General features: G+C 40.8%; 1 protein-coding gene across 4 annotated transcripts; it reads right to left on the minus strand.

Moving 5' to 3' along the window:
• Positions 1-25041, minus strand: selp (selectin P). Of its 4 annotated transcripts, XM_045687940.1 has the most exons (19): positions 24871-25041; positions 24663-24741; positions 24152-24351; positions 23733-23925; positions 23502-23609; positions 23126-23311; positions 22479-22667; positions 15859-16044; positions 14628-14813; positions 13971-14156; positions 10026-10211; positions 8886-9071; positions 8229-8414; positions 5782-5967; positions 4351-4536; positions 2547-2732; positions 2202-2453; positions 992-1099; positions 1-157 (listed from the first exon to the last, which is right to left on the minus strand). In XM_045687940.1, exons 2-19 carry the CDS (start codon positions 24739-24741, stop codon positions 93-95), a joined length of 3054 nt encoding a protein of 1017 aa, XP_045543896.1. In that variant the 5' UTR covers positions 24871-25041; the 3' UTR covers positions 1-92. The 4 variants fall into 4 exon arrangements, with proteins under 4 accessions (XP_045543896.1, XP_045543897.1, XP_045543898.1 ...); XM_045687941.1 differs by lacking the exon at positions 15859-16044; XM_045687942.1 differs by lacking the exon at positions 13971-14156.
• Between the last annotated feature and the right edge of the window lie 244 nt (positions 25042-25285).

The raw sequence follows: 25285 nt of genomic DNA on the forward strand, positions 1-25285 counted from the left end.
TACATTGAAAACAATTAACTTGTTTAATTCAATATCCAACTCGTTATGCAAAATGTTGTTTTACAGTACAATGTCATTAAGCACATTCTTTTTTAAGAAATTTCAAAAGCAGGGTTCTCTCTTTCCTCCCATAACGAGTTTGCAAAGTTGAAGTCACCTGTGACGGACCAGAAACAGGGATTATTATTATGGAACAGGCTTTATCTATACTATAAGTATACTTACATACTACTACAACAGTACTATACTTATATACTAATACTACTATAGTACTATAGTACCACTGCTTCTAACACAGTAAGACATTATAGATGAAAGAAAGATGGCCCGTTGTCACGAGAATTTTCAATCCCAATGATGATAACGATCACTATAGCTTTGACCAATTCTCCAGAGGTTGTAAGGCCCTGGTTAATAGAAGAATTAGACAAAGTCCCAGAATTCTGCAAAAAGGTTAGTTCTTTATTCAGAGAGCTCTGAAAATTATACAATGCACATAGCCTTTTATACCTCACATTTGGTCATATAAATGCCCCTCCTCTTCTCTAACACTGTCAATGCTGTTTACAAGTTTTCTCCAACACATACCTTGCTTATCATATCCTGCAACATGTTACATAATCTACTGCAAGCCTAACGGTTTCTCCCCTCCCTGGGTGGGGAGACCTCTTTCCTGTTATCAGTTTCACAGTGGTCACAAGTTGTCTGTTAACAGTTACTCTTTTCCTTAAATGTCTCACTTACATTGCTAAATAGTAAAGTCTTAACTTGTCCTATGCACACACATTAGAGAATTACAGTCGTATAATCACTCAGTTATACGTTTCAGGGTGGAATCTTTTAGTCATTACCATAAACATATAATTACCTTATCACCCGTTTGAAATAGTGTCGCAAACAAGACATTTCCTCCCCAAGCTCTGGTGCAATAGCCTGGTGACGAGGTTACACATACAGTATGAAATACATGTCTTTAATCCATTACTCTTACCTTTCTTGCTGAGCTTCTTTGCGACCACCATGCCCAGTCCCAGCAGTAGTAACAGCCCAGCAGCAGAGGCAGCTCCCACCACTGCATAGACCAGCATCCTAGAGGACTCTTTATAACACAACAACCACAGTCACTATCCTTGACTCTATAGATCAACCAGTCACTATCCCTGACTCTATAGATCAAACAGTCACTATCCCTGACTCTATAGATCAACCACAGTCACTATCTCTGACTCTGTAGAACAACCACAGTCACTATCTCTGACTCTGTAGAACAACCACAGTCACTATCTCTGACTCTGTAGAACAACCACAGTCACTATCTCTAACTCTGTAGAACAACCACAGTCACTATCTTTGACTATGTTGAACAACCACAGTCACTATCTCTGACTCTGTAGAACAACCAGTCACTATCCCTGACTCTATAGAAAAACCAGTCACTATCTCTGACTCTGTAGAACAACCACAGTCACTATCACTGACTCTGTAGAACAACCACAGTCACTATCTCTGACTCTGTAGAACAACCAGTCACTATCTCTGACTCTGTAGAACAACCACAGTCACTATCTCTGACTGTGTAGAACAACCACAGTCACTATCTCTGACTCTGTAGAACAACCAGTCACTATCTCTGACTCTGTAGAACAACCACAGTCACTATCTCTGACTCTGTAGAACAACCACAGTCACTATCTCTGACTCTGTAGAACAACCAGTCACTATCTCTGACTCTGTAGAACAACCACAGTCACTATCTCTGACTCTGTAGAACAACCACAGTCACTATCTCTGACTCTGTAGAACAACCAGTCACTATCTCTGACTCTGTAGAACAACCACAGTCACTATCTCTGACTCTGTAGAACAACCCCAGTCACTATCTCTGACTCTGTAGAACAACCACAGTCACTATCTCTGACTCTGTAGAACAACCACAGTCACTATCTCTGACTCTGTAGAACAACCACAGTCACTATCTCTGACTCTGTAGAACAACCACAGTCCCCACAGGGCCAGAACAGAGCACATAAACCAAGAGGTCACCCTGTAAGGATGAATGCTATGCTGTAGTCACATGAGATGAAAAAAATCAGGGGAAATTATGATTTGATTTAAATGTACTACTATTCAATTGAATTCAGTGTAGAAAATGTAAACGATATTGTATATCATATTTGATGTAAACAAATAGTCAGTACAACCTTGGACAGAGGTGATGTTTCTTTGGCAAGAGGGCACAAGGTCACTCCATTGTCCCTCTGAGGTGCAGGACAGCTCTTCTGTTCCATTCAGATAGTAACCTTTGCTGCAGGTGAAGAGGCACAGAGAGCTGAAGCTAAACTCCCCTAGGGAGTGTGAGCAGTTCATGGAGGGTCCCAGGGTTGGTGGTGGGGTTGAGGATGGAGTGGGTAGGGGAGATGGCAGTCTGTGCAATAGGTTCTCACACTGGACCACTGTAGGGGTTTAATCAATCAATCAATCAATAAATCAATCAATCAATAAATAAATAAATAAATAAATAATATTTTTATATATTCCTCAGTCACCTTGACAGGACGGCAAGTCTTGGCTCCAGACTCCCAATGCGTTGCAATGCATTGTGGGAGCTCCAGTTAGCAGGAATCCCTCATTGCATTGGAGGAGGCAGTGGGAGCTGTAACTGAAGGGTGAATGGGGGTGGGTGCAGTTCATCCAGCCTCTCCATGGCTCCACCAGCAGGGGGCAGTGACGTACTGAGGAGCAGAACAAAAACGACATCAGCGGAAGGCAACCGTGATACTGGTGTGCAGCGGGAACTTCCTGTTTATGTTTTAACTGACCTGGAAGACCAGGTGTGTTGAATTTAGGCAATCACTGAACTGATCGATTAGCTCTGTTGGTCTGGTGTGGTGCCGTGCGTAATTGGGAAAAGAATCCTGCAGAACCACTCCAGGAACAGGGATGCCCACCCCTACACTACATTCACATCCTTATCCATAGAAAGCTAAATGGGCAGAAATTGTGTAAGTCACGTACCTCTGTAACAATAGATATTTTGACTAAATGTGCATTATGAGAATAATCTGTTGAAAAACTAGATGATTAAAATATGTTTGACAAAAAATACATTAAAACACCTTTCTGTTTTCTCAATGACATTCAATTCAGCATTGAAAAAAGGCACAAGTTTAAGTTTGTTTGTTCTTCCTGAGCGAGTCTGACCACAAGTCAGAGACCTCTATGATGGCACACCAAATGATGACCACCAATCAGAGACCTCTATGATGACACACCAAATGATGACCACCAATCAGAGACCTCTATGATGACACACCAAATGATGACCACCAATCAGAGACCACTATGATGACACACCAAATGATGGACACCAATCAGAGACCTCTATGATGACACACCTAATAATAACCACCAATCAGAGACCTCTATGATGACACACCTAATAATAACCACCAATCAGAGACCTCTGTGATGACACACTAAATAATGACCACCAATCAGAGGCCTCTATGATGACACACCTAATGATAACCACCAATCAGAGACCTCTATGATGACACACCAAATGATGACCACCAATCAGAGGCCTCTATGATGACACACCAAATGATGACCACCAATCAGAGACCTCTATGATGGCACACCTAATGATAACCACCAATCAGAGACCTCTATGATGACACACCAAATGATGACCACCAATCAGAGGCCTCTATGATGACACACCAAATGATGATCGCCAATCAGAGGCCTCTATGATGACACACCAAATGATGACCACCAATCAGAGACCTCTATGATGACACACCAAATGATGATCGCCAATCAGAGGCCTCTATGATGACACACCAAATGATGACCACCAATCAGAGGCCTCTATGATGACACACCAAATGATGATCGCCAATCAGAGGCCTCTATGATGACACACCAAATGTGTTTGATGGATCCTTTTTCACCTCTTATAATGCCTCTTAAGGGGAAAGTCATCCAGAAGTAACCAAAATAAATCTGATTATGTTACTGAGGTTGGGTAATCAATACGTTACTGATTACAATTTTGTCCAGGTAACTAGTAACTAACAGATTACATTTACAAAGTAACCTACAAGACCCTGGTAGTAGGATACAGATAAGAGAAGATGCAGAGAAACACACTACATTCACATCCTGATCCATAGAAAGCTAAATGAATAGTAATGCTGTAAGTCACGCACCTCTGTAACAATAGATATTTTGACTAAATGTGCATTATGAGAATAATCTGTCCCTATTATTTATTTCAAAAGCTTAATTCTCGGCCCAGTAGATGGGGGTATGTATCCAGCATGGTTTGAAGATGTGGTGAGTTACCCAGACAGAGGGGGGCTCTCCTGCTCCATGTGCCCAGGGAGGTGCACTCTGTATCAGCCAACCCGTTCAGCAGGAACCCCTCCTCACAGGAGAACAGACACTGGGACCCGTAGTGGAACTGACCATGGAGGTCAGAGCAGTTCATGGAGCCATGCGGGGGAGAGGTTAAGAGGTCGCACTGCAGAGCTGGAGGGATATAAAGAGGATACAGGTTGTGACACACAGGCCCAAGATAATCCTATTATAATTACACATTTATATATATCTATTCCTATTAAAATTACACATTTATATTTATCTATTCCTATTATAATTACACATTTATATTTATCTATTCCTATTATAATTACACATTTATATTGATCTATTCCTATTTTAATTATACATTTATATTGATCTATTCCTATTATAATTACACATTTATATTTATCTATTCCTATTATAATTACACATTTATATTTATCTATTCCTATTATAATTACACATTTATATTTATCTATTCCTTTTTTAATTACACATTTATATTTATCTATTCGTATTATAATTACACATTTATATTTATCTATTCCTATTATAATTACACATTTATATTTATCTATTCCTTTTTTAATTACACATTTATATTTATCTATTCGTATTATAATTACACATTTATATTTATCTATTCCTATTATAATTACACATTTATATTTATCTATTCCTTTTTTAATTACACATTTATATTTATCTATTCCTATTATAATTACACATTTATATTTATCTATTCCTATTATACTCTGATATTTTATTTTATTTACCTTTATTTAACTAGGAAAGTCAGTTAAAAACAGTTTATTTTATTTACAATGATGGTCTACTCCGGCCAAAACCTAACCCGGACGATGCTGGGCCAATTGAGCGCCGCCCTATGGGACTCCCAATCACGGCCGGTTGTGATACAGCCTGGAATCAAACCAGGGTCTGTAGTGACACCTCTAGCACTGAGATGCAGTGCCTTAGACCGCTGCGCCACTCGGGAGCTCCCCCATGCCAGATATACTGTTCCTAATCCTTCAGCTTACCACAATAGTTTAGGTTCTCCGTTCTAACCCTTTGGATTTATTCAGTGAGGTGGAACAATTCAGAATGTTCCAGATAGAAGTGAAGTGAATAGATCTGACACAGTTCCAAATCATACATGACAATCACGTGTTCTACACCACACATTTCTACCTGAACACCCCTGGTCTTACCCTGACAGACAGGAAGGGCGTGGCTCCAGTAACCCAGTGAGGGGTAATGGGTGGAGTTTGTTCCTACCAGAACAAAACCCTTCTCACACTCCAGGGTACAGGTGGAGCCATAGCTGAACTCATTCATAATGTATTCTTTTTAATAAATAATGGTCCTTATCGCATTGAAACTCTCTCTAGTTGTCTTGGTATAGCTCACGTTCACATGCAGGTGTGTGGTTCGTCCATTGTCCAGTAGATAAACAGGTGAGGTTGGTGTCTCCTCTCAGCAGGTAGCCCTCCTCACAGGAGAACCCACAGGAGGAGGTGAAGGAGGAGGCCCCCAGGGGGTCCACACAGGACATGTTCCCCATGGCAGGAGGGGACAAGGGGCCACACCTCACCACTGTAGTAGGCAGGGTTGGGGAGTAAGAAATGACATGTAATCGGATTATAAAAAAACAAACGACTCAGTTACATTACCAGCAAAAATATTATAATCAGATTACAGACACTGTACTTTTGAAAAACTAGATGATTAAAATATGTTTGCCAAAAAATACATTAAAACACCTTTCTGTTTTCTCAAGGACATTCAATTCAGCATTGAAAAAAGGCACAAGTTTAAGTTTGTTTGTTCTTCCTGAGCGAGTCTGACCACAAGTCAGAGACCTCTATGATGGCACACCAAATGATGACCACCAATCAGAGACCTCTATGATGACACACCAAATGATGACCACCAATCAGAGACCTCTATGATGACACACCAAATGATAACCACTAATCACCTCTATGATGATACACCAAATGTGTTTGATGGATCCTTTTTGACCTCTTCTAATGCCTCTTAGCCTGTTTGGGATAGGGGGCAGTATTTTCACGTTCGGATGAAAAGCGTGCCCAGAGTAAACTGCCTGCTACTCAGGCCCAGAGTCAAATATTTGCATATTATTAGTAGATGTGGATAGGAAACACTCTGAAGTTTCTAAAACTGTTTGAATGATGTCTATGAGTATAACAGAACTCATATGGCAGGCAAAAACCTGAGAAAAATCCAATCAGTAAGTGGGAAATCTGAGGTTTGTAGTTTTTCAAGTGATTGCCTATCTAAACTACAGGGTCTGTGGGGTCATTTTGCACTTCCTAAGGCTTCCACTAGATGTCAACAGTCTTTAAAACCTTGTTTCGTGCTTCTACTGTTGCTGGGGAGAGAATAAGAGCTGACTCAACAAGTGGACTGCCTGAGACCAATGAGTTGTTTACTGCGCAGGCAGGCAGGAGCGCAGTTCCTTCTTTTTCCTCTGTAATGAATACGCTATTGTCCGGTTGGAATATTATCGAATATTTATGATAAAAGACCCTAAGGATTGATTGTAAACATTGTTTGACATGTTTCTATGAACGGTAATGGAACTTTTTGTTTTGCGCTCGCGCATTTTACCTTTGGATAGTGATCTGAACGCGCGAACAAAAGGAGGTATTTGGACATAAATATGGAGTTTATGGAACAAAACAAACATTTCTTGTGGAAGTGGGAGTCCTGGGAGTGCATTCCGATGAAGATCAGCAAAGGTAAGTGAAGATTTATAATACTATTTCTGAGTTTTGTTGACTCCAGAACTTGGCGGGTATCTGTATAGCTTGCTTTGATGGCTGAGCTCTGTACTCAGAATATTGAACAATGTGCTTTCACCGTAAAGCTATTTTGAAATCTGACACAGCGGTTGCACTAAGGAGAAGTGTATCTATAATTCTTTCAATAACTGTTGTAAATTTTATCAACGTTTATGATGAGTTTTTTTGTAAATTGATGTGCTCATTCACCGGCAGTTTTGGAGGCAATACATTTTCTGAACATCACGCCCCAATGTAAAATGGTGTTTCTGGATATAAATATGAACTTTATCGAACAAAACATACATGTATTGTGTAACATTGTGTCCTGGGAGTGTCATCTGATGAAGATCGTCAAAGGTTAGTGAATAATTTTAGCTGTATTTCTGGTTTTTGTGATGCCTCTCCTTGCTTGGAAAATGGCTGTGTGGTTTTTCTTGTCAAGGTGATGTCCTAACATAATCTAATGTTTTGCTTTCGCCGTAAAGCCTTTTTGAAATCGGACAATGTGGTTGGATTAACGAGAAGTTTATCTTTAAAATGGTGTAAAGTGGTTGATTGTTTGAGAAATTTGAATTATGAGATTTTTGTTATTTTGTATTTCGCGCCCTGCTATTCCATTGGCTGTTGGTGAGGGGTCCCGCTGGCGGAACGTCTGTCCTCAACAGGTTTTAAGGGGATTGTCATCCAAAAGTAACCAAAATAAATCTGATTATGTTACTGAGGTTGGGTAATCAATACGTTACTGATTACAATTTTGCCCAGGTAACTAGTAACTAACAGATTACATTTACAAAGTAACCTACAAGACCCTGGTAGTAGGATACAGATAAGAGAAGATGCAGAGAAACACACTACATTCACATCCTGATCCATAGAAAGCTAAATGAATAGTAATGCTGTAAGTCACGCACCTCTGTAACAATAGATATTTTGACTAAATGTGCATTATGAGAATAATCTGTCCCTATTATTTATTTCAAAAGCTTCATTCTCGACCCAATAGATGGGGGTATGTATCCAGCATGGTTTGAAGATGTGGTGAGTTACCCAGACAGAGGGGGGCTCTCCTGCTCCATGTGCCCAGGGAGGTGCACTCTGTATCAGCCAACCCGTTCAGCAGGAACCCCTCCTCACAGGAGAACAGACACTGGGACCCGTAGTGGAACTGACCATAGAGGTCAGAGCAGTTCATGGAGCCATGCGGGGGAGAGGTTAAGACGTCGCACTGCTGAGCTGGAGGGGCACAGAGAGAAGTCAGATATGAGTGACACCAGACACATTCTGTGAATCCTTTACTTAACCAATAGCACATTGACTAACCACAAGTCATTTTAGACTTCTACGTTGGAACCCTTGGGGTTCAGAGAGAAATGTAAATGAATATGTCTGATCTGACACAATTTCCGAAAATAGATGACAGACAGACTATGGTTCTACGTTGAAAATAACAAAGGTTTTCCTAAATGACAGAGAGACAATGGTTCTAGGTTGAAGATAAAAGGTTAAGACAAGGATTCTAATATCCCAGAACTCTTTGCATAAATGAGGAAGAATTCAAACTAAGGGATCAGCGATGCTGCTCAGCAACGGCGCTGGTCCCATGACTCTGTTTATTTTCTAAAGCTTCCACATGGAGTCATTACATTGGCCTAACCTGGGTATCTTCAACCTGGCTATGGTTTGAACTAAGATGTGGTGAGTTACCCAGACAGAGGGGGGCTCTCCTGCTCCATGTGCCCAGGGAGGTGCACTCTGTATCAGCCAACCCGTTCAGCAGGAACCCCTCCTCACAGGAGAACAGACACTGGGACCCGTAGTGGAACTGACCATGGAGGTCAGAGCAGTTCATGGAGCCATGCGGGGGAGAGGTTAAGACGTCGCACTGCAGAGCTGGAGGGATATAAAGAGGATACAGGTTGTGACACACAGGCCCAAGATAATCCTATTTAATTACACATTTATATTTATCTATTCCTATTATAATTACACATTTATATTTATCTATTCCTATTATAATTACACATTTATCTTTATCTATTCCTATTATAATTACACATTTATATTTATCTATTCCTATTATAATCACACATTTATATTTATCTATTCCTTTTTAATTACACATTTATATTTATCTATTTCTATTATAATTACACATTTATATTTATCTATTCCTATTATACTCTGATATTTTATTTTATTTACCTTTATTTAAATAGGAAAGTCAGTTAAAAACAGTTTTTTTTATTTACAATGACGGTCTACTCCGGCCAAAACCTAACCCGGACGATGCTGGGCCAATTGAGCGCCGCCCTATGGGACTCCCAATCACGGCCGGTTGTGATACAGCCTGGAATCAAACCAGGGTCTGTAGTGACACCTCTAGCACTGAGATGCAGTGCCTTAGACCGCTGCGCCACTCGGGAGCTCCCCCATGCCAGATATACTGTTCCTAATCCTTCAGCTAACCACAATAGTTTAGGTTCTCCGTTCTAACCCTTTGGATTTATTCAGTTCTAACCCTTTGGAACAATTCAGAATGTTCCAGATAGAAATGAAGTTAATAGATCTGACACAGTTCCAAATCATACATGACAATCACATGTGTTCTACACCACACATTTCTACCTGAACACCCCTGGTCTTACCCTGACAGACAGGAAGGGCGTGGCTCCAGTAACCCAGTGAGGGGTAATGGGTGGAGTTTGTTCCTACCAGAACAAAACCCTTCTCACACTCCAGGGTACAGGTGGAGCCATAGCTGAACTCATTCATAATGTATTCTTTTTAATAAATAATGGTCCTTATCGCATTGAAACTCTCTCTAGTTGTCTTGGTATAGCTCACGTTCACATGCAGGTGTGTGGTTCGTCCATTGTCCAGTAGATAAACAGGTGAGGTTGGTGTCTCCTCTCAGCAGGTAGCCCTCCTCACAGGAGAACCCACAGGAGGAGGTGAAGGAGGAGGCCCCCAGGGGGTCCACACAGGACATGTTCCCCATGGCAGGAGGGGACAAGGGGCCACACCTCACCACTGTAGTAGGCAGGGTTGGGGAGTAAGAAATGACATGTAATCGGATTATAAAAAAACAAACGACTCAGTTACATTACCAGCAAAAATATTATATTCAGATTACAGACACTGTACTTTTGAAAAACTAGATGATTAAAATATGTTTGCCAAAAAATACATTAAAACACCTTTCTGTTTTCTCAAGGACATTCAATTCAGCATTGAAAAAAGGCACAAGTTTAACCTGTTAGGGCTAGGGGGCAGTATTGACACGGCTGGATGAAAAAACGTACCCGATTTAATCTGGTTACTACTCCTGCCCAGTAACTAGAATATGCATATAATTATTGGCTTTGGATAGAAAACACCCTAAAGTTTCTAAAACTGTTTGAATGGTGTCTGTGAGTATAACAGAACTCCTATGGCAGGCCAAAACCTGAGAAGATTTCAAGCAGGAGCCTGTCTGAGAAGTAGTGTTTCATCTTGGCTCTTTTTATTGAAGACTCAGGATCTGTGCAATAACGTGACACTTCCTACGTCTTCCATAGGGTCTCAGAGCCCGGGAAAAAGTTGAACGATAGCGAGGCAGGCTCTGGCTGAAACACTTTATCGCTTTTGGCAAGTGGCCACTCAGAGTACTATGTGCTTAGGCGCGTGCCCGCTTCGACCGAATGCTTTCCTTTCCTTTGTCTGTTTATCTAAACGCAGATTCCCAGTCAGAATATTATCGCTTTTTTATGAGAAAAATGGCATAAAAATTGATTTTAAATAGCGGTTGACATGCTTCGAAGTACGGTAATGGAATATTTAGAATTCTTTTGTCACGAATTGCGACATGCTCGTCACCCTTATTTACCCTTTAGGATAGTGTCTAGAACGCACGAACAAAACGCCGCTGTTTGGATATAACGATGGATTATTTTGGACCAAACCAACATTTGTTATTGAAGTAGAAGTCCTGGGAGTGCATTCTGACGAAGACAACAAAGGTAATAACATTTTACTTATAGTAAATCTGACTTTGATGAGTGCTAAACCTGCTGGGTGTCTAAATAGCTAGCCCTGTGATGCCGGGCTATCTACTGAGAATATTGCAAAATGTGCTTTCACCGAAAAGCTATTTTAAAATCGGACATATCGAGTGCATAGAGGAGTTCTGTATCTATAATTCTTAAAATAATTGTTATGCTTTTTGTGAACGTTTATCATGAGTAATTTAGTAAATTCACCGGCAGTGTTCGGTGGGAATGCTAGTCACATGCTAGTCACATGCTAATGTAAAAAGCTGGTTTTTGATATAAATATGAACTTGATTGAACAAAACATGCATGTATTGTATAACATAATGTCCTAGGGTTGTCATCTGATGAAGATCATCAAAGGTTAGTGCTACATTTAGCTGTAGTTTGGGTTTATGTGACATTATATGCTAGCTTGAAAAATGGGTATCTGATTATTTCCGGCTCGGTACTCTGCTGACATAATCTAATGTTTTGCTTTCGTTGTAAAGCCTTTTTGAAATCGGACAGTGTGGTTAGATTAACGAGAGTCTTATCTTTAAAATGGTGTAAAATAGTCATATTTTTGAAAAATTGAAGTAATATCATATCTAAGGTATTTGAATAACGCGCCACAGGATTCAACTGGCTGTTGAGTAGGTGGGACGCAAGCGTCCCACCTAGCCCATAGAGGTTAAGTTTGTTTGTTCTTCCTGAGCGAGTCTGACCACAAGTCAGAGACCTCTATGATGGCACACCAAATGATGACCACCAATCAGAGACCTCTATGATGGCACACCAAATGATGACCACCAATCAGAGACCTCTATGATGACACACCAAATGATAACCACCAATCAGAGACCTCTATGATGACACACCAAATGATAACCACCAATCAGAGACCTCTATGATGACACACCAAATGTGTTTGATGGATCCTTTTTGACCTCTTCTAATGCCTCTTAGCCTGTTTGGGATAGGGGGCAGTACTTTCACGTTCGGATGAAAAGCGTGCCCAGAATAAACTGCCTGCTACTCAGGCCCAGAGTCAAATATTTGCATATTATTAGTAGATTTGGATAGAAAACACTCTGAAGTTTCTAAAACTGTTTGAATGATGTCTATGAGTATAACAGAACTCATATGGCAGGCAAAAACCTGAGAAAAATCCAATCAGTAAGTGGGAAATCTGAGGTTTGTAGTTTTTCAAGTGATTGCCTATCTAAACTACAGTGTCTGTGGGGTCATTTTGCACTTCCTAAGGCTTCCACTAGATGTCAACAGTCTTTAAAACCTTGTTTCATGCTTCTACTGTTACTGGGGAGAGAATAAGAGCTGACTCAACAAGTGGACTGCCTGAGACCAATGAGTTGTTTACTGCGCAGGCAGGCAGGAGCGCAGTTCCTTCTTTTTCCTCTGTAATGAATACGCTATTGTCCGGTTGGAATATTATCGAATATTTATGATAAAAGACCCTAAGGATTGATTGTAAACATTGTTTGACATGTTTCTACGAACGGTAATGGAACTTTTTGTTTTGCACTCACGCATTTTACCTTTGGATATTGATCTGAACGCGCGAACAAAAGGAGGTATTTGGACATAAATATGGAGTTTATCGAACAAAACAAACATTTCTTGTGGAAGTGGGAGTCCTGGGAGTGCATTCCGACAAAGATCAGCAAAGGTAAGTGAAGATTTATAATACTATTTCTGAGTTTTGTTGACTCCAGAACTTGGCGGGTAACTGTATAGCTTGCTTTGATGGCTGAGCTCTGTACTCAGAATATTGAACAATGTGCTTTCGCCGTAAAGCTATTTTGAAATCTGACACAGCGGTTGCACTAAGGAGAAGTGTATCTATAATTCTTTCAATAACTGTTGTAAATTTTATCAACGTTTATGATGAGTTTTTTTGTAAATTGATGTGCTCATTCACCGGCAGTTTTGGAGGCAATACATTTTCTGAACATCACGCCCCAATGTAAAATGGTGTTTCTGGATATAAATATGAACTTTATTGAACAAAATATACATGTATTGTGTAACATTGAGTCCTGGGAGTGTCATCTGATGAAGATCGTCAAAGGTTAGTGAATAATTTTAGCTGTATTTCTGGTTTTTGTGATGCCTCTCCTTGCTTGGAAAATGGCTGTGTGGTTTTTCTTGTCAAGGTGATGTCCTAACATAATCTAATATTTTGCTTTCGCCGTAAAGCTTTTTTGAAATCGGACAATGTGGTTGGATTAACGAGAAGTTTATCTTTAAAATGGTGTAAAGTGGTTGATTGTTTGAGAAATTTGAATTATGAGATTTTTGTTATTTTGTATTTTGCGCCCTGCTATTCCATTGGCTGTTGGTGAGGGGTCCCGCTGGCGGAACGTCTGTCCTCAACAGGTTTTAAGGGGATAGTCATCCAGAAGTAACCAAAATAAATCTGATTATGTTACTGAGGTTGGGTAATCAATACGTTACTGATTACAATTTTGTCCAGGTAACTAGTAACTAACAGATTACATTTACAAAGTAACCTACAAGACCCTAGTAGTAGGAAACAGATAAGAGAAGATGCAGAGAAACACACTACATTCACATCCTGATCCATAGAAAGCTAAATGAATAGTAATGCTGTAAGTCACGCACCTCTGTAACAATAGATATTTTGACTAAATGTGCATTATGAGAATAATCTGTCCCTATTATTTATTTCAAAAGCTTCATTCTCGACCCAATAGATGGGGGTATGTATCCAGCATGGTTTGAAGATGTGGTGAGTTACCCAGACAGAGGGGGGCTCTCCTGCTCCATGTGCCCAGGGAGGTGCACTCTGTATCAGCCAACCCGTTCAGCAGGAACCCCTCCTCACAGGAGAACAGACACTGCGACCCGTAGTGGAACTGACCATAGAGGTCAGAGCAGTTCATGGAGCCATGCGGGGGAGAGGTTAAGACGTCGCACTGCTGAGCTGGAGGGGCACAGAGAGAAGTCAGATATGAGTGACACCAGACACATTCTGTGAATCCTTTACTTAACCAATAGCACATTGACTAACCACAAGTCATTTTAGACTTCTACGTTGGAACCCTTGGGGTTCAGAGAGAAATGTAAATGAATATGTCTGATCTGACACAATTTCCGAAAATAGATGACAGACAGACTATGGTTCTACGTTGAAAATAACAAAGGTTTTCCTAAATGACAGAGAGACAATGGTTCTAGGTTGAAGATAAAAGGTTAAGACAAGGATTCTAATATCCCAGAACTCTTTGCATAAATGAGGAAGAATTCAAACTAAGGGATCAGCGATGCTGCTCAGCAACGGTGCTGGTCCCATGACTCTGTTTATTTTCTAAAGCTTCCACATGGAGTCATTACATTGGCCTAACCTGGGTATCTTCAACCTGGCTATGGTTTGAACTAAGATGTGGTGAGTTACCCAGACAGAGGGGGGCTCTCCTGCTCCATGTGCCCAGGGAGGTGCACTCTGTATCAGCCAACCCGTTCAGCAGGAACCCCTCCTCACAGGAGAACAGACACTGGGACCCGTAGTGGAACTGACCATGGAGGTCAGAGCAGTTCATGGAGCCATGCGGGGGAGAGGTTAAGACGTCGCACTGCAGAGCTGGAGGGATATAAAGAGGATACAGGTTGTGACACACAGGCCCAAGATAATCCTATTTAATTACACATTTATATTTATCTATTCCTATTAAAATTACACATTTATATTTATCTATTCCTATTATAATTACACATTTATCTTTATCTATTCCTAATATAATTACACATTTATATTTATCTATTCCTATTATAATTACACATTTATATTTATCTATTCCTTTTTAATTACACATTTATATTTATCTATTCCTATTATAATTACACATTTATATTTATCTATTCCTATTATAATTACACATTTATATTTATCTATTCCTTTTTTAATTACACATTTATATTTATCTATTCCTATTATAATTACACATTTATATTTATCTATTCCTATTATACTCTGATATTTTATTTTATTTACCTTTATTTAACTAGGAAAGTCAGTTAAAAACTGTTTATTTTATTTACAATGACGGTCTACTCCGGCCAAAACCTAACCCGGACGATGCTGGGCCAATTGAGCGCCGCCCTATGGGACTCCCAATCACGGCCGGTTGTGATACAGCCTGGAATCAAACCAGGGTCTGTAGTGACACCTCTAGCACTGAGATGCAGTGCCTTAGACCGCTGCGCCACTCGGGAGCTCCCCCATGCCAGATATACTGTTCCTAATCCTTCAGCTTACCACAATAGTTTAGGTTCTCCGTTCTAACCCTTTGGATTTATTCAGTGAGGTGGAACAATTCAGAATGTTCCAGATAGAAGTGAAGTGAATAGATCTGACACAGTTCCAAATCATACATGACAATCACGTGTTCTACACCACACATTTCTACCTGAACACCCCTGGTCTTACCCTGACAGACAGGAAGGGCGTGGCTCCAGTAACCCAGTGAGGGGTAATGGGTGGAGTTTGTTCCTACCAGAACAAAACCCTTCTCACACTCCAGGGTACAGGTGGAGCCATAGCTGAACTCATTCATAATGTATTCTTTTTAATAAATAATGGTCCTTATCGCATTGAAACTCTCTCTAGTTGTCTTGGTATAGCTCACGTTCACATGCAGGTGTGTGGTTCGTCCATTGTCCAGTAGATAAACAGGTGAGGTTGATGTCTCCTCTCAGCAGGTAGCCCTCCTCACAGGAGAACCCACAGGAGGAGGTGAAGGAGGAGGCCCCCAGGGGGTCCACACAGGACATGTTCCCCATGGCAGGAGGGGACAAGGGGCCACACCTCACCACTGTTGTAGGATACAGGTAGGATAATAAAATATTATGGTTGTGTTCCCCTATTCAGACGTTGTTGACGCCAGATCTTACAACGTAACAGCTAACCCAGTGTTTCCCAAACTTTTTCACTCATGTCCCCCTTTCATCATTGGGGAACATCACGCGCCGCGGGGTGGAGAGAAAGATTCCACATTTTAAAGTTAATTTCCTTCACTTCTACGTATTATGCCATGTCTTCTGTGTGCTCATCCGATATTTCAGTGACTCAAACGTTACAACAAAATAAACAGGATTAAAAAACCTAGCTAAAAGCCTTAAGCTGCCATGGGCTTGTTGATCAACGGGACATTTCTGACAAGTTATAAATAGGTACCACTTAGCTTATCACATATGTTATAGCGATCTGGTGCCTGACGGCACAGTCGATGACGTGGCACACAACCATTGGTTGATGCATGTCTGAGCAGGGGAACACGACCAAGGTAAGATAAGATTTATGGTCTGTTTCCACAGAACATTCACAGAAGGCACTGAGTTTATCAAGGCCAGTAGTCTTCCATAAGCTGATAATGTACCATAGGTTGATACAAGCATTGATCAAAGTATGTCATAAGTATTCATAACCATAGATATACAGTGCCTTCAGAAAGTATTCACACCCCTTGACTTTTCCACATTTTGTTACGTTACAGTCTTATTCTAAAATTAAATTGTTTTTTTTTTCATTCATCAATCTACACACAATACCCCATAATGACAAAGCAAAAACAGGTTTAGAAATTTTTGCTGATTTATAAAAAATTTAAAAACTGAAATATGACATTTACATAAGTATTCAGACCGTTTACTCAGTACTTTGTTGAAGCACCTTTGGCAGCGATTACAGCCTCGAGTCTTCTTGGGTATGACGCTACAAGCTTGGCACACATGTATTTGGGGAGTTTCTCTCATTCTTTGCAGATCCTCTCAAGCTCTGTCAGGTTGGATGGGGAGTGTTGCTGCACAGCTATTATCAGGTCTCTCCAGAGATGTTCGATCGGGCTCAAGTCCAGGCTCTGGCTGGGCCACTCAAGGACATTCAGAGACTTGTCCCGAAGCCACTCCTGTGTTGTATTGGCTGTGTGCTTAGGGTCGTTCTCCTGTTGGAAGGTAAACCTCTCCCCAGGCTGAGGTCCTGAGTGCTCTGGAGCACGTTTTCATCAAGGATCTCTCTGTACTTTGCTCCGTTAATCTTTCCCTCGATCCAGACTAGTCTCCAAGTCCCTGCCGCTGAAAAACATCCCCACAGCATGATCCTGCCACCACCATGCTTCACCATAAGGATGGTGCCAAGTTTCCTCCAGACGTGACGCTTGGCATTCAGGCCAAATAGTTCAATCTTGGTTTCGTCAGACCAGATAATGTTTTTCTATTGGTTTGAGAGTCTTTAGGTGCCTTTTGGCAAACTCCAAGTGGGCTGTCATGTGCCTTTTACTGAGGAGTGGCTTCCGTCTGGCCACTCAACCATGAAGGTCTGATTGGTGGAGTGCTGCAGAGATGGTTGTCCTTCTGGAAATTTACCACAGGTGGACTCCAATTTATTTTATTCTTTACCTTTATTTAACCTTTATTTAAGCAATCAAAGTTGTAGAACATCTCAAGGATGATCAATGGAAACAGGATGCACCTGAGCTCAATTTCGAGTCTCATAGCAAAGGGTCTAAATACTGATGTAAATAAGGTATTTCAGTTTTTTTATACATTTGCTTAAAATGAAGAAAGAAAACTGTTTTCGCTTTGTCATAATGAGGTACTGTGTCATAATGGGGTATTGTGTCATAATGCGGTACTAATGGGGTATTGTGACATAATGGGGTATTGTGTCATTATGGGGTATGGTGTCATAAAGAGGTATTGTGTCATAATGGGGTATTGTGTCACAATGGGGTACTGTGTCGCAATGGGGTATTTTGTCATAATGGGGTATAATGTCACAATGGGGTATTGTTTCACACTGGGGTATTGTGTCACACCGGGGTATTGTGTCATAATGGGGTATTGTGTCACACTGGGGTATTGTGTCACACCGGGGTATTGTGTCATTATGGGGTATTGTGTCATAATGGGGTATGGTGTCACACTGGGGTATTGTGTCACATTGGGGTATTGTGTCATTATGGGGTATTGTGTCATAATGGGGTATTGTGTCATAATGGGGTATTGTGTCATAATGCTGTATTGTGTGTAGATTGCTGAGGATTCTTTCTAATTTAATGTGTCAAGTTGGCTGGTAGTGGATCTCTACTCCGAATAGCTCGTTCCAGCTCATACCACAGATGCTCAATTGGGTTGAGATCTGGTGACTAGGCAGGCCACTGCAGTAAGCGGAAGTCACTGTCATGTTTGTGGAACCATTCTTGGACAACCCTAGCCTTGTGGAATGGGCCACTATCCTGCTGAAAAATCTATTTGCAGATAGATGCACTGCTGACATGAAGGGATGCCCCTGATTGGCAATGATGTTCAGCTATCGTATGGCATTCAAACGTTGCTCCACTTTTATCAAGAGGCCCAATGTGTAACGTGAAAACTCATCCCACACCATCACACCGGCCTGCAATGTTGACACACGGCATGATGGATGCATGTACTCGTGGTTTCCTCCATACCCTAGTCCTCCCATCAGCGTGAAACAGCAGGAACCAGGATTAATCAGACCAGACAATGTTTTTACATTCTACTGTGTCTAATGTTTTCACCCTTAGCCCACTGCAACCACAGTTTCTTGTTCTTTGCTGAAAGAAGTGGAACTCTGTAAGGTCATCAGCTGCCATACCCCCTTCGTGCCAAGATACAAGGAGTTGTGTATTATTTTATGGGTCTTTGGGTGCCAATGTTGTTCTGAACTGTCAGTTGACTAACTGTAGCCCATGACATACTGTAGACTCACAATTCGTGTCAGCCTCCTTTGTCCTCTTTCATCAATGACCTGCTTTCGACCACTGTCCTGCCATTGGCTGGAGGTCCTTTGGGTGGTGGACCATTCTTGATACACACGGGAAACTGTTGAGCGTGAAAAACCCAACAGCGTTGCAGTTCTTGACACAAACCTGTGCGCCTGGCACCTACTACCATACCCTGTTGAAAAGCACTTAAATATTTTGTCTTGCCCATTCACCCTCTGAATGGCACTCATACACAAGCCATGTCTCAATTGGCTTGTGTATGAGGCTTAACAATCCTTCTTGTTCCTAATGTTTTGTGCACTCAGTTTACAGTATGAGTTACACACTGTGGGAACTACTTTAGAGTTACTATGTACGCTGTGAATACAGTCTATTTATGTTCAAAAGGAGACTGATATCTAAAGCAATGTAATCTAATAAGGCAAGGAAAACCATAGACCCACAAGCCACTGCAGCCCCACCCCCATTAAAGTTGCCCATCCCTGCTCTATAGAGATGAGGCAATGATGATGATGATTGTAGAAGCTGTAGATGAGGGTTGGTTCCTGGAGTGCTGCTGGTACTGCAAGATTTGGTCCCAAAAACGCACCACAATGAGCTACTTAGTTAATTCGTCAGTTCAGCGATTGCTTACGTTCAACACACGTGATCTGCTTGCGTTTTGTACACCAACTTCAAACGGATTAAAAGGTAATAAATGTGGTTATAGAAAATATATTTCACAGCGGTTTAGATGGTACAATGATTATTTACACTATACTTGTTCTTTTTGTCACATAAACTGAAATTAGGCAAACTATTAGAATTTTAGCAACCAGGAAATGGCAGAGAGATTTCTACATAGCACACCTTTAAGTAAAACAAAAGTTATAGGAGAAAGACTATAGTGAAAAGAAGGCGACAAGGGGAATGTCCTCGTAGGACAAGTTTTAATATTGTAGTGGACAAAGATGAGCAGAACATTAGCATGGCCAACTGAACTGTGTGCAACTTGCTATGCAGGTTTGATGCAATTTTCTACCTTTCATTTAATTTATTTTCATATTTATGATCAATTATTGTAAATCATTATTATTGTTGGCCTATTTAATAATCTAAACCAGTTCTTTATATAGCCTATGCAAAAAGTGTAACATTTTGTTGAGCCATTTTAGTTGGCTAAAGTCTTTAATTTTGTGCTTATTTAGTTTAAGTGTTATTTGTTGGGTAAGACAATCACCTTTGTTGGTAAGAGCTGCAATATAGGCCTAGCTTGTTCAAAACGTTTTTAAAGGTGGAATTTAGTTGAGACATTTTCGTTGGTCAAATTCAATATAATAGAATCACCAGTAGGTCCTAATACACTACTCACACTCAAACCATGAAAATGAAAAACCAGTGAGGGCAAGATGCTAAACTTCATTTAATATCGCAATAATAGCAACTTGTTCGTATTTTCCCTATAAACAATGACTTTAGTTACTTTTGATATTACCCTAAAAAAGTTAATCAGCTTTTGTGAAGGTTTGGTGTGGTAGATAATTTTCCCCTCTAACTCTCTAGCGGTTGGAGGATTAAATCACCTCGAGTTGATTCATCTGTAAAACAAATTGTGAGACATTATTTGGTTACGATGCTGAAGAAGACGTTGGTGAAGAACCATTTTTAAGAGTCTACAGGAGGGCGCCCCGGGCTACGCAATGAAAAGTTGACAGGCAAGTCATTTTGTTTTTTTACTGGAAGGCTAGCCAACTAGTAAACACTTCGGATACGAGGTTGGTGTCTCTTTTTTGAACAAAATTAAACAGATATATATAGTAATTCAACAAAATAGTAAGGTGGCCAATAACTAGGTACCGTATGCCGATAATACGGGATGTATTATTTTGCTAAACCCCTTTTCAAAAAGCTGATATTAGTCGTATTTCCACTGAAATGTCAAACATGCTAATGCATTTTTTTTAATGACACCAATAATCACAAAACTTTGTTGGGTTTGATAACACTATTGAATGGTAATATATTTCTTAAACGCTGTTGAACATGCCGGTAATACGGGGTGCTACGAGTATGTTTATTATTAGCTTTAGCTACAGCAGGCCAGTGAAGGCAGTTGAACTTGAGGTGAGGAGGAATGTTTTAGGCCTACTACACTTATATTCTGATAGAAAATGTAAGGCTTAGCCTCCTTCTGTACGCCTATATCGGTAGAGCAGTAGTAGCCTATCTGACAAGTATAAAAGAAATCCATGTTGATGGTGTTAGCATGTCTCTATCTTTCTCCAGGTCTCTCTAGGGCTAGCACTACGCTCGTCTGCCATAATATATATGTTTTTATAGGAATATCATGTGGACGCGTCTAGATTTATACACATACAATGCCCTGATGCAATTTAGTGCTCAACTCTCTGACAGCTGAACCATGAGGTAGACAATAAAACAATAGAATATAAGGTTTTGCGTATGCTAGTCTACACATCGAAACACAACAAATAGCCTAGGTTTTTGTTGTTGTAATTTGCTGGTCCAGTGTGGCTCAGTTGGTAGAGCATGGTGTTTGCAACACCAGCGTTGTGGGTTCGATTCCCACGGGGGACCAGTACGGGGAAAAAAATGTATGAAATGTATGTATTCACTACTGTAAGTCACTCTGGATAAGAGTGTCTGCTAAAATGTCTATAGGCAATTTTTAAGGATACATAACTGTGGATAATTTCGCCAATATCGCTGGCAGCGCCCTGTTGGTTGTTTCGTTCTCTCTCTCTTTCTATTCTCGGATCTGAATGGGTCTCTCGGGTTTCCGAACCAGCATGGGTCTGTTTTCCACGGTTCTTTTTGGAACGGGTCTCTGTTTTTAATTGTTTTATTTATGCATATCTGGTCATACCATTTCGGAATGGGTCCAACTTTTTGGACACATGAAGACCTCTACTTCACAGTTTGTTGGCACTCTCCAAAGGCAAGAGGGTAAAGAGTGAGATTGGAGCGACAGCAAAAGACATTCAGACTCTAGGAGCCGCCAACCAACTCCCAACCCATCCAATGTAATGTAAAGAAGTAAAGAAGTTAGGGACTGTCTTTCGTTTAACAAAAAAAACGTTAGGGACTGTCATAAATAGCATGGGCTACATACTGCGTGGTTGACAACATGGCTGACAACATGGTTCAGATAAAGTGGGGCTCAATCAGAGAAAAGGATTTTGGACAGCACCGTAACAGCCAGGGTTCAGTGTTCAGTGTTCTGTGTTCAGTGTTCAGTGTTCTGTGGCAGAACAGGATGTTACAGAAAAAGTGACAGTTTGAAAGTATTTCATCAGGTCACATTTCCCAAAGAACACAACTATTTCACAACAGTTCAACATTTTAAATAGTGGAGATTAACAGTGGGTGCGGTCCAGTGAAGGACTGGGAGGAGACATAGTACTTTTGTTGCAATTCTTGACATTTCTTTTCTCTCACTTTGACCTGCCATTCAACAGGTGTACTAGTAGCTACTATCCCATGGTGACAGTGATAAATACCTGTGCAGGTGGAGACGTTGCCTGTCCACTGTCCTGTGTGGTTACACTGAATCCTGTCTGGTCCTATTAGGTCAAACCCCAAATCACAGCTGAATGCACAGGTGGAGTTATAACTGTGCAGGGCGATGGGGTTACTGCAGTTCATAGTCCCTCTATGAGGACCATTGTCCAGCGATGAACACTGTTTGACTGAAGGGGGCAATAAGATACATTTTGTTTAATCTCAATAGGGCAAAAAATCTGTCTCAAGCCTAAAATGCTGGTTTATGAGCAGCCTCAACACAACGTTAAGTGAATTTGGATTAGTCAGGTAGCCCTCTGTTTAAATAAGGATGCGGGCCCCGATAGTGTTAGCTTTAGGAATGTCTTTAGTAAGATTAAACTGTATATAGTTGCAGAGCATTATGGGTACTGTAGTATTTTGTCCTTTATTTAACTAGGCAAGTCAGTTAAGAACAAATTCTTATTTACAATGACAGCCTAGGAACAGTGGGTTAACTGCCTTGTTCAGGGGCAGAACAACACATTTTTACCTTGTCAGCTCAGGGATTTGATCTAGGAACATTCCAGTCACTGGCCTAACGCGTTAACCACTAGGCTACCTGCCGCCCCACTACATCGTGCTATACCCTCCTGCTCTCCCATACCTTGGCACTGAGCGGCAGGGTGGTCCCAGAACCCTGTGGCCTGGCAGAGCAGTTGTGATGCCCCCAGCAGCTGGTATCCCTGGGCACAGTGGAACTGGCAAGAGGAGTTGAAGGCAAACAGCCCATGTGGATGGTCACAGTTCACTGAACCCTGGTCTGGGTCCGACACAGTGTCACACGCTACGGCTGACAGAGAGAGGCAGAGAGACTAGATTATCAATGACAACAAACAAACATACTGAATACTAACATGTCATTGAAGTTGAACTCAGTTAACTGTTTTTGGTTCACCTCTATACAGAAAACCATGGAATTATTCCCGTAGATGAATAAGAATGGTTAAGACCTTATGAATGTATTGTACAGGTTAACTCACCTTCCTGGCACCGGGGGCCCTTGAAGCCAGGGTCACACTGGCAAGTGTAGTTCCCTATGTTCTCTAAACACTCTGCATGGGTGCTGCAGCAATGCTCTGAGCAAGACGCTACACACACAGGGGAGTAGACAAATAGAGGACTTAAGAAAATACACACACACACACACACACACACACACACACACACACACACACACACACACACACACACACACACACTCACTCTTCTACCTGTGTAGCAGAGGGCTCCCTTCTTTTTTGTGCATCTCTCATCGTTCCACTTGGCTTCATCCTTTCCTCTTTTGATGTAGATCTCCACACAGTCCTGTCCATCCCCTACGTTGTTGGGCTCCCCGGTGGCCCAGTTCTCAGCCTCTTTGGTCAGGGTCTTGTTAGTCCCCATCCAGGTCCACATCTCATTCACCTGATTGATTGACATAATTTATTCAATAATACAATATAAAAATAAAAGATATGCAGCCACAATATAAATGAAATAGCGATGCATTTAAAAAATAATAGAGATTAGTACATTAATAAATAAGCGACACATTTTCTGCTAGATGAACCTCTTGTGGTAAGACAGACAGACTAATCTGTCAGTCTACAGTACACTCCTGTTAATAAAGTAACAGAGGACGGAAACCAACCTTGCGGAGGCCGATCCAGTAGTATTGTGAGTTCCTAGGGAGCATGGTGTTGAGATAGACGATCTCCTCCTGGTTCTGGATGGCCACCATGTCTGTGTAGTGCTGCCTGCACCACTGGCGGGCCGAATCCCAGTCCAGATTCTGGTTGACGCTGTAGTTGTATGTCCAGGCCTGTACACCTCCTGTCTCACCTGTTAAGTCTGAGGGCCAATGAAAACAGAGGCAATACTTTCCATTTTGAAGGGGCAATATACAGTTGCTACATTTATTTTGGTACTTTTAAATTACTGATATATACTCATTGATTCCTGAAGAATATAATTTTATGAACACCTCATGAGCTTAGTTCACTGTTTACGTTGCTCTTCTACCTGCATAGCAATGCTGGAATTAGTAACATTGCACTTTAGTAATTCTTTGATTTGATTTTAATGGTTTTGGTTATTAAAGGTAAGAGAACATTTCTGTCTGATAGTCAGGCAGTTGTAAACATCAGGTTGCTCTGTCTTACCATGGTAGATTGTCATCAATAGAATCACCAGCAACCTATTATATAGGCTCTGTCTGAGATAGTTGGACCACGGAAGCATCTGGAAAACGTAACCAATATATCAACACTAAACAATAATCAAACTGGATTGTACAATTTGACTGAATGTTACGATACAGTAATGTGTAATAATTTGCAATTGTACAGGAATAATCATAAAATAACCTACCTTTTCCTCAAGATTTGGGGAGGCTAATAAAATGTGCGGTTTTCCATGTCATCACACCCATCGAAATGGACTGTGCAATAGATGCAATTTCCTTTCAGAATGAGTCAACACCAGACTTTGCAATATGCTGCATTTACTAATGTGATCATCAAACTGTCTACTGTGAAAAAGTGGTCTTATCACGGTTGAGATGTTGTAAACCCTTTCCTGCAGTCGAATGACCAAAGCGCCCTCTAGTGGCCTCATGGGTGGAACATTATTCATATATTCTTCATCATTTCATAATTAATAAACAAAACAAAAGTTTTTGTTATATTTCAGTCTTCTGTGATGTATATAAAGTGTAATATTGGGATGCAAACTCAAAATGGAATACATTTAAACATGGTACAGGTGTCTTGTTTTGTTTAAGTCC

This window comes from Salmo salar, chromosome ssa10 (genome assembly GCF_905237065.1).
Source record: "Salmo salar chromosome ssa10, Ssal_v3.1, whole genome shotgun sequence".
NCBI lineage: Eukaryota > Metazoa > Chordata > Actinopteri > Salmoniformes > Salmonidae > Salmo > Salmo salar.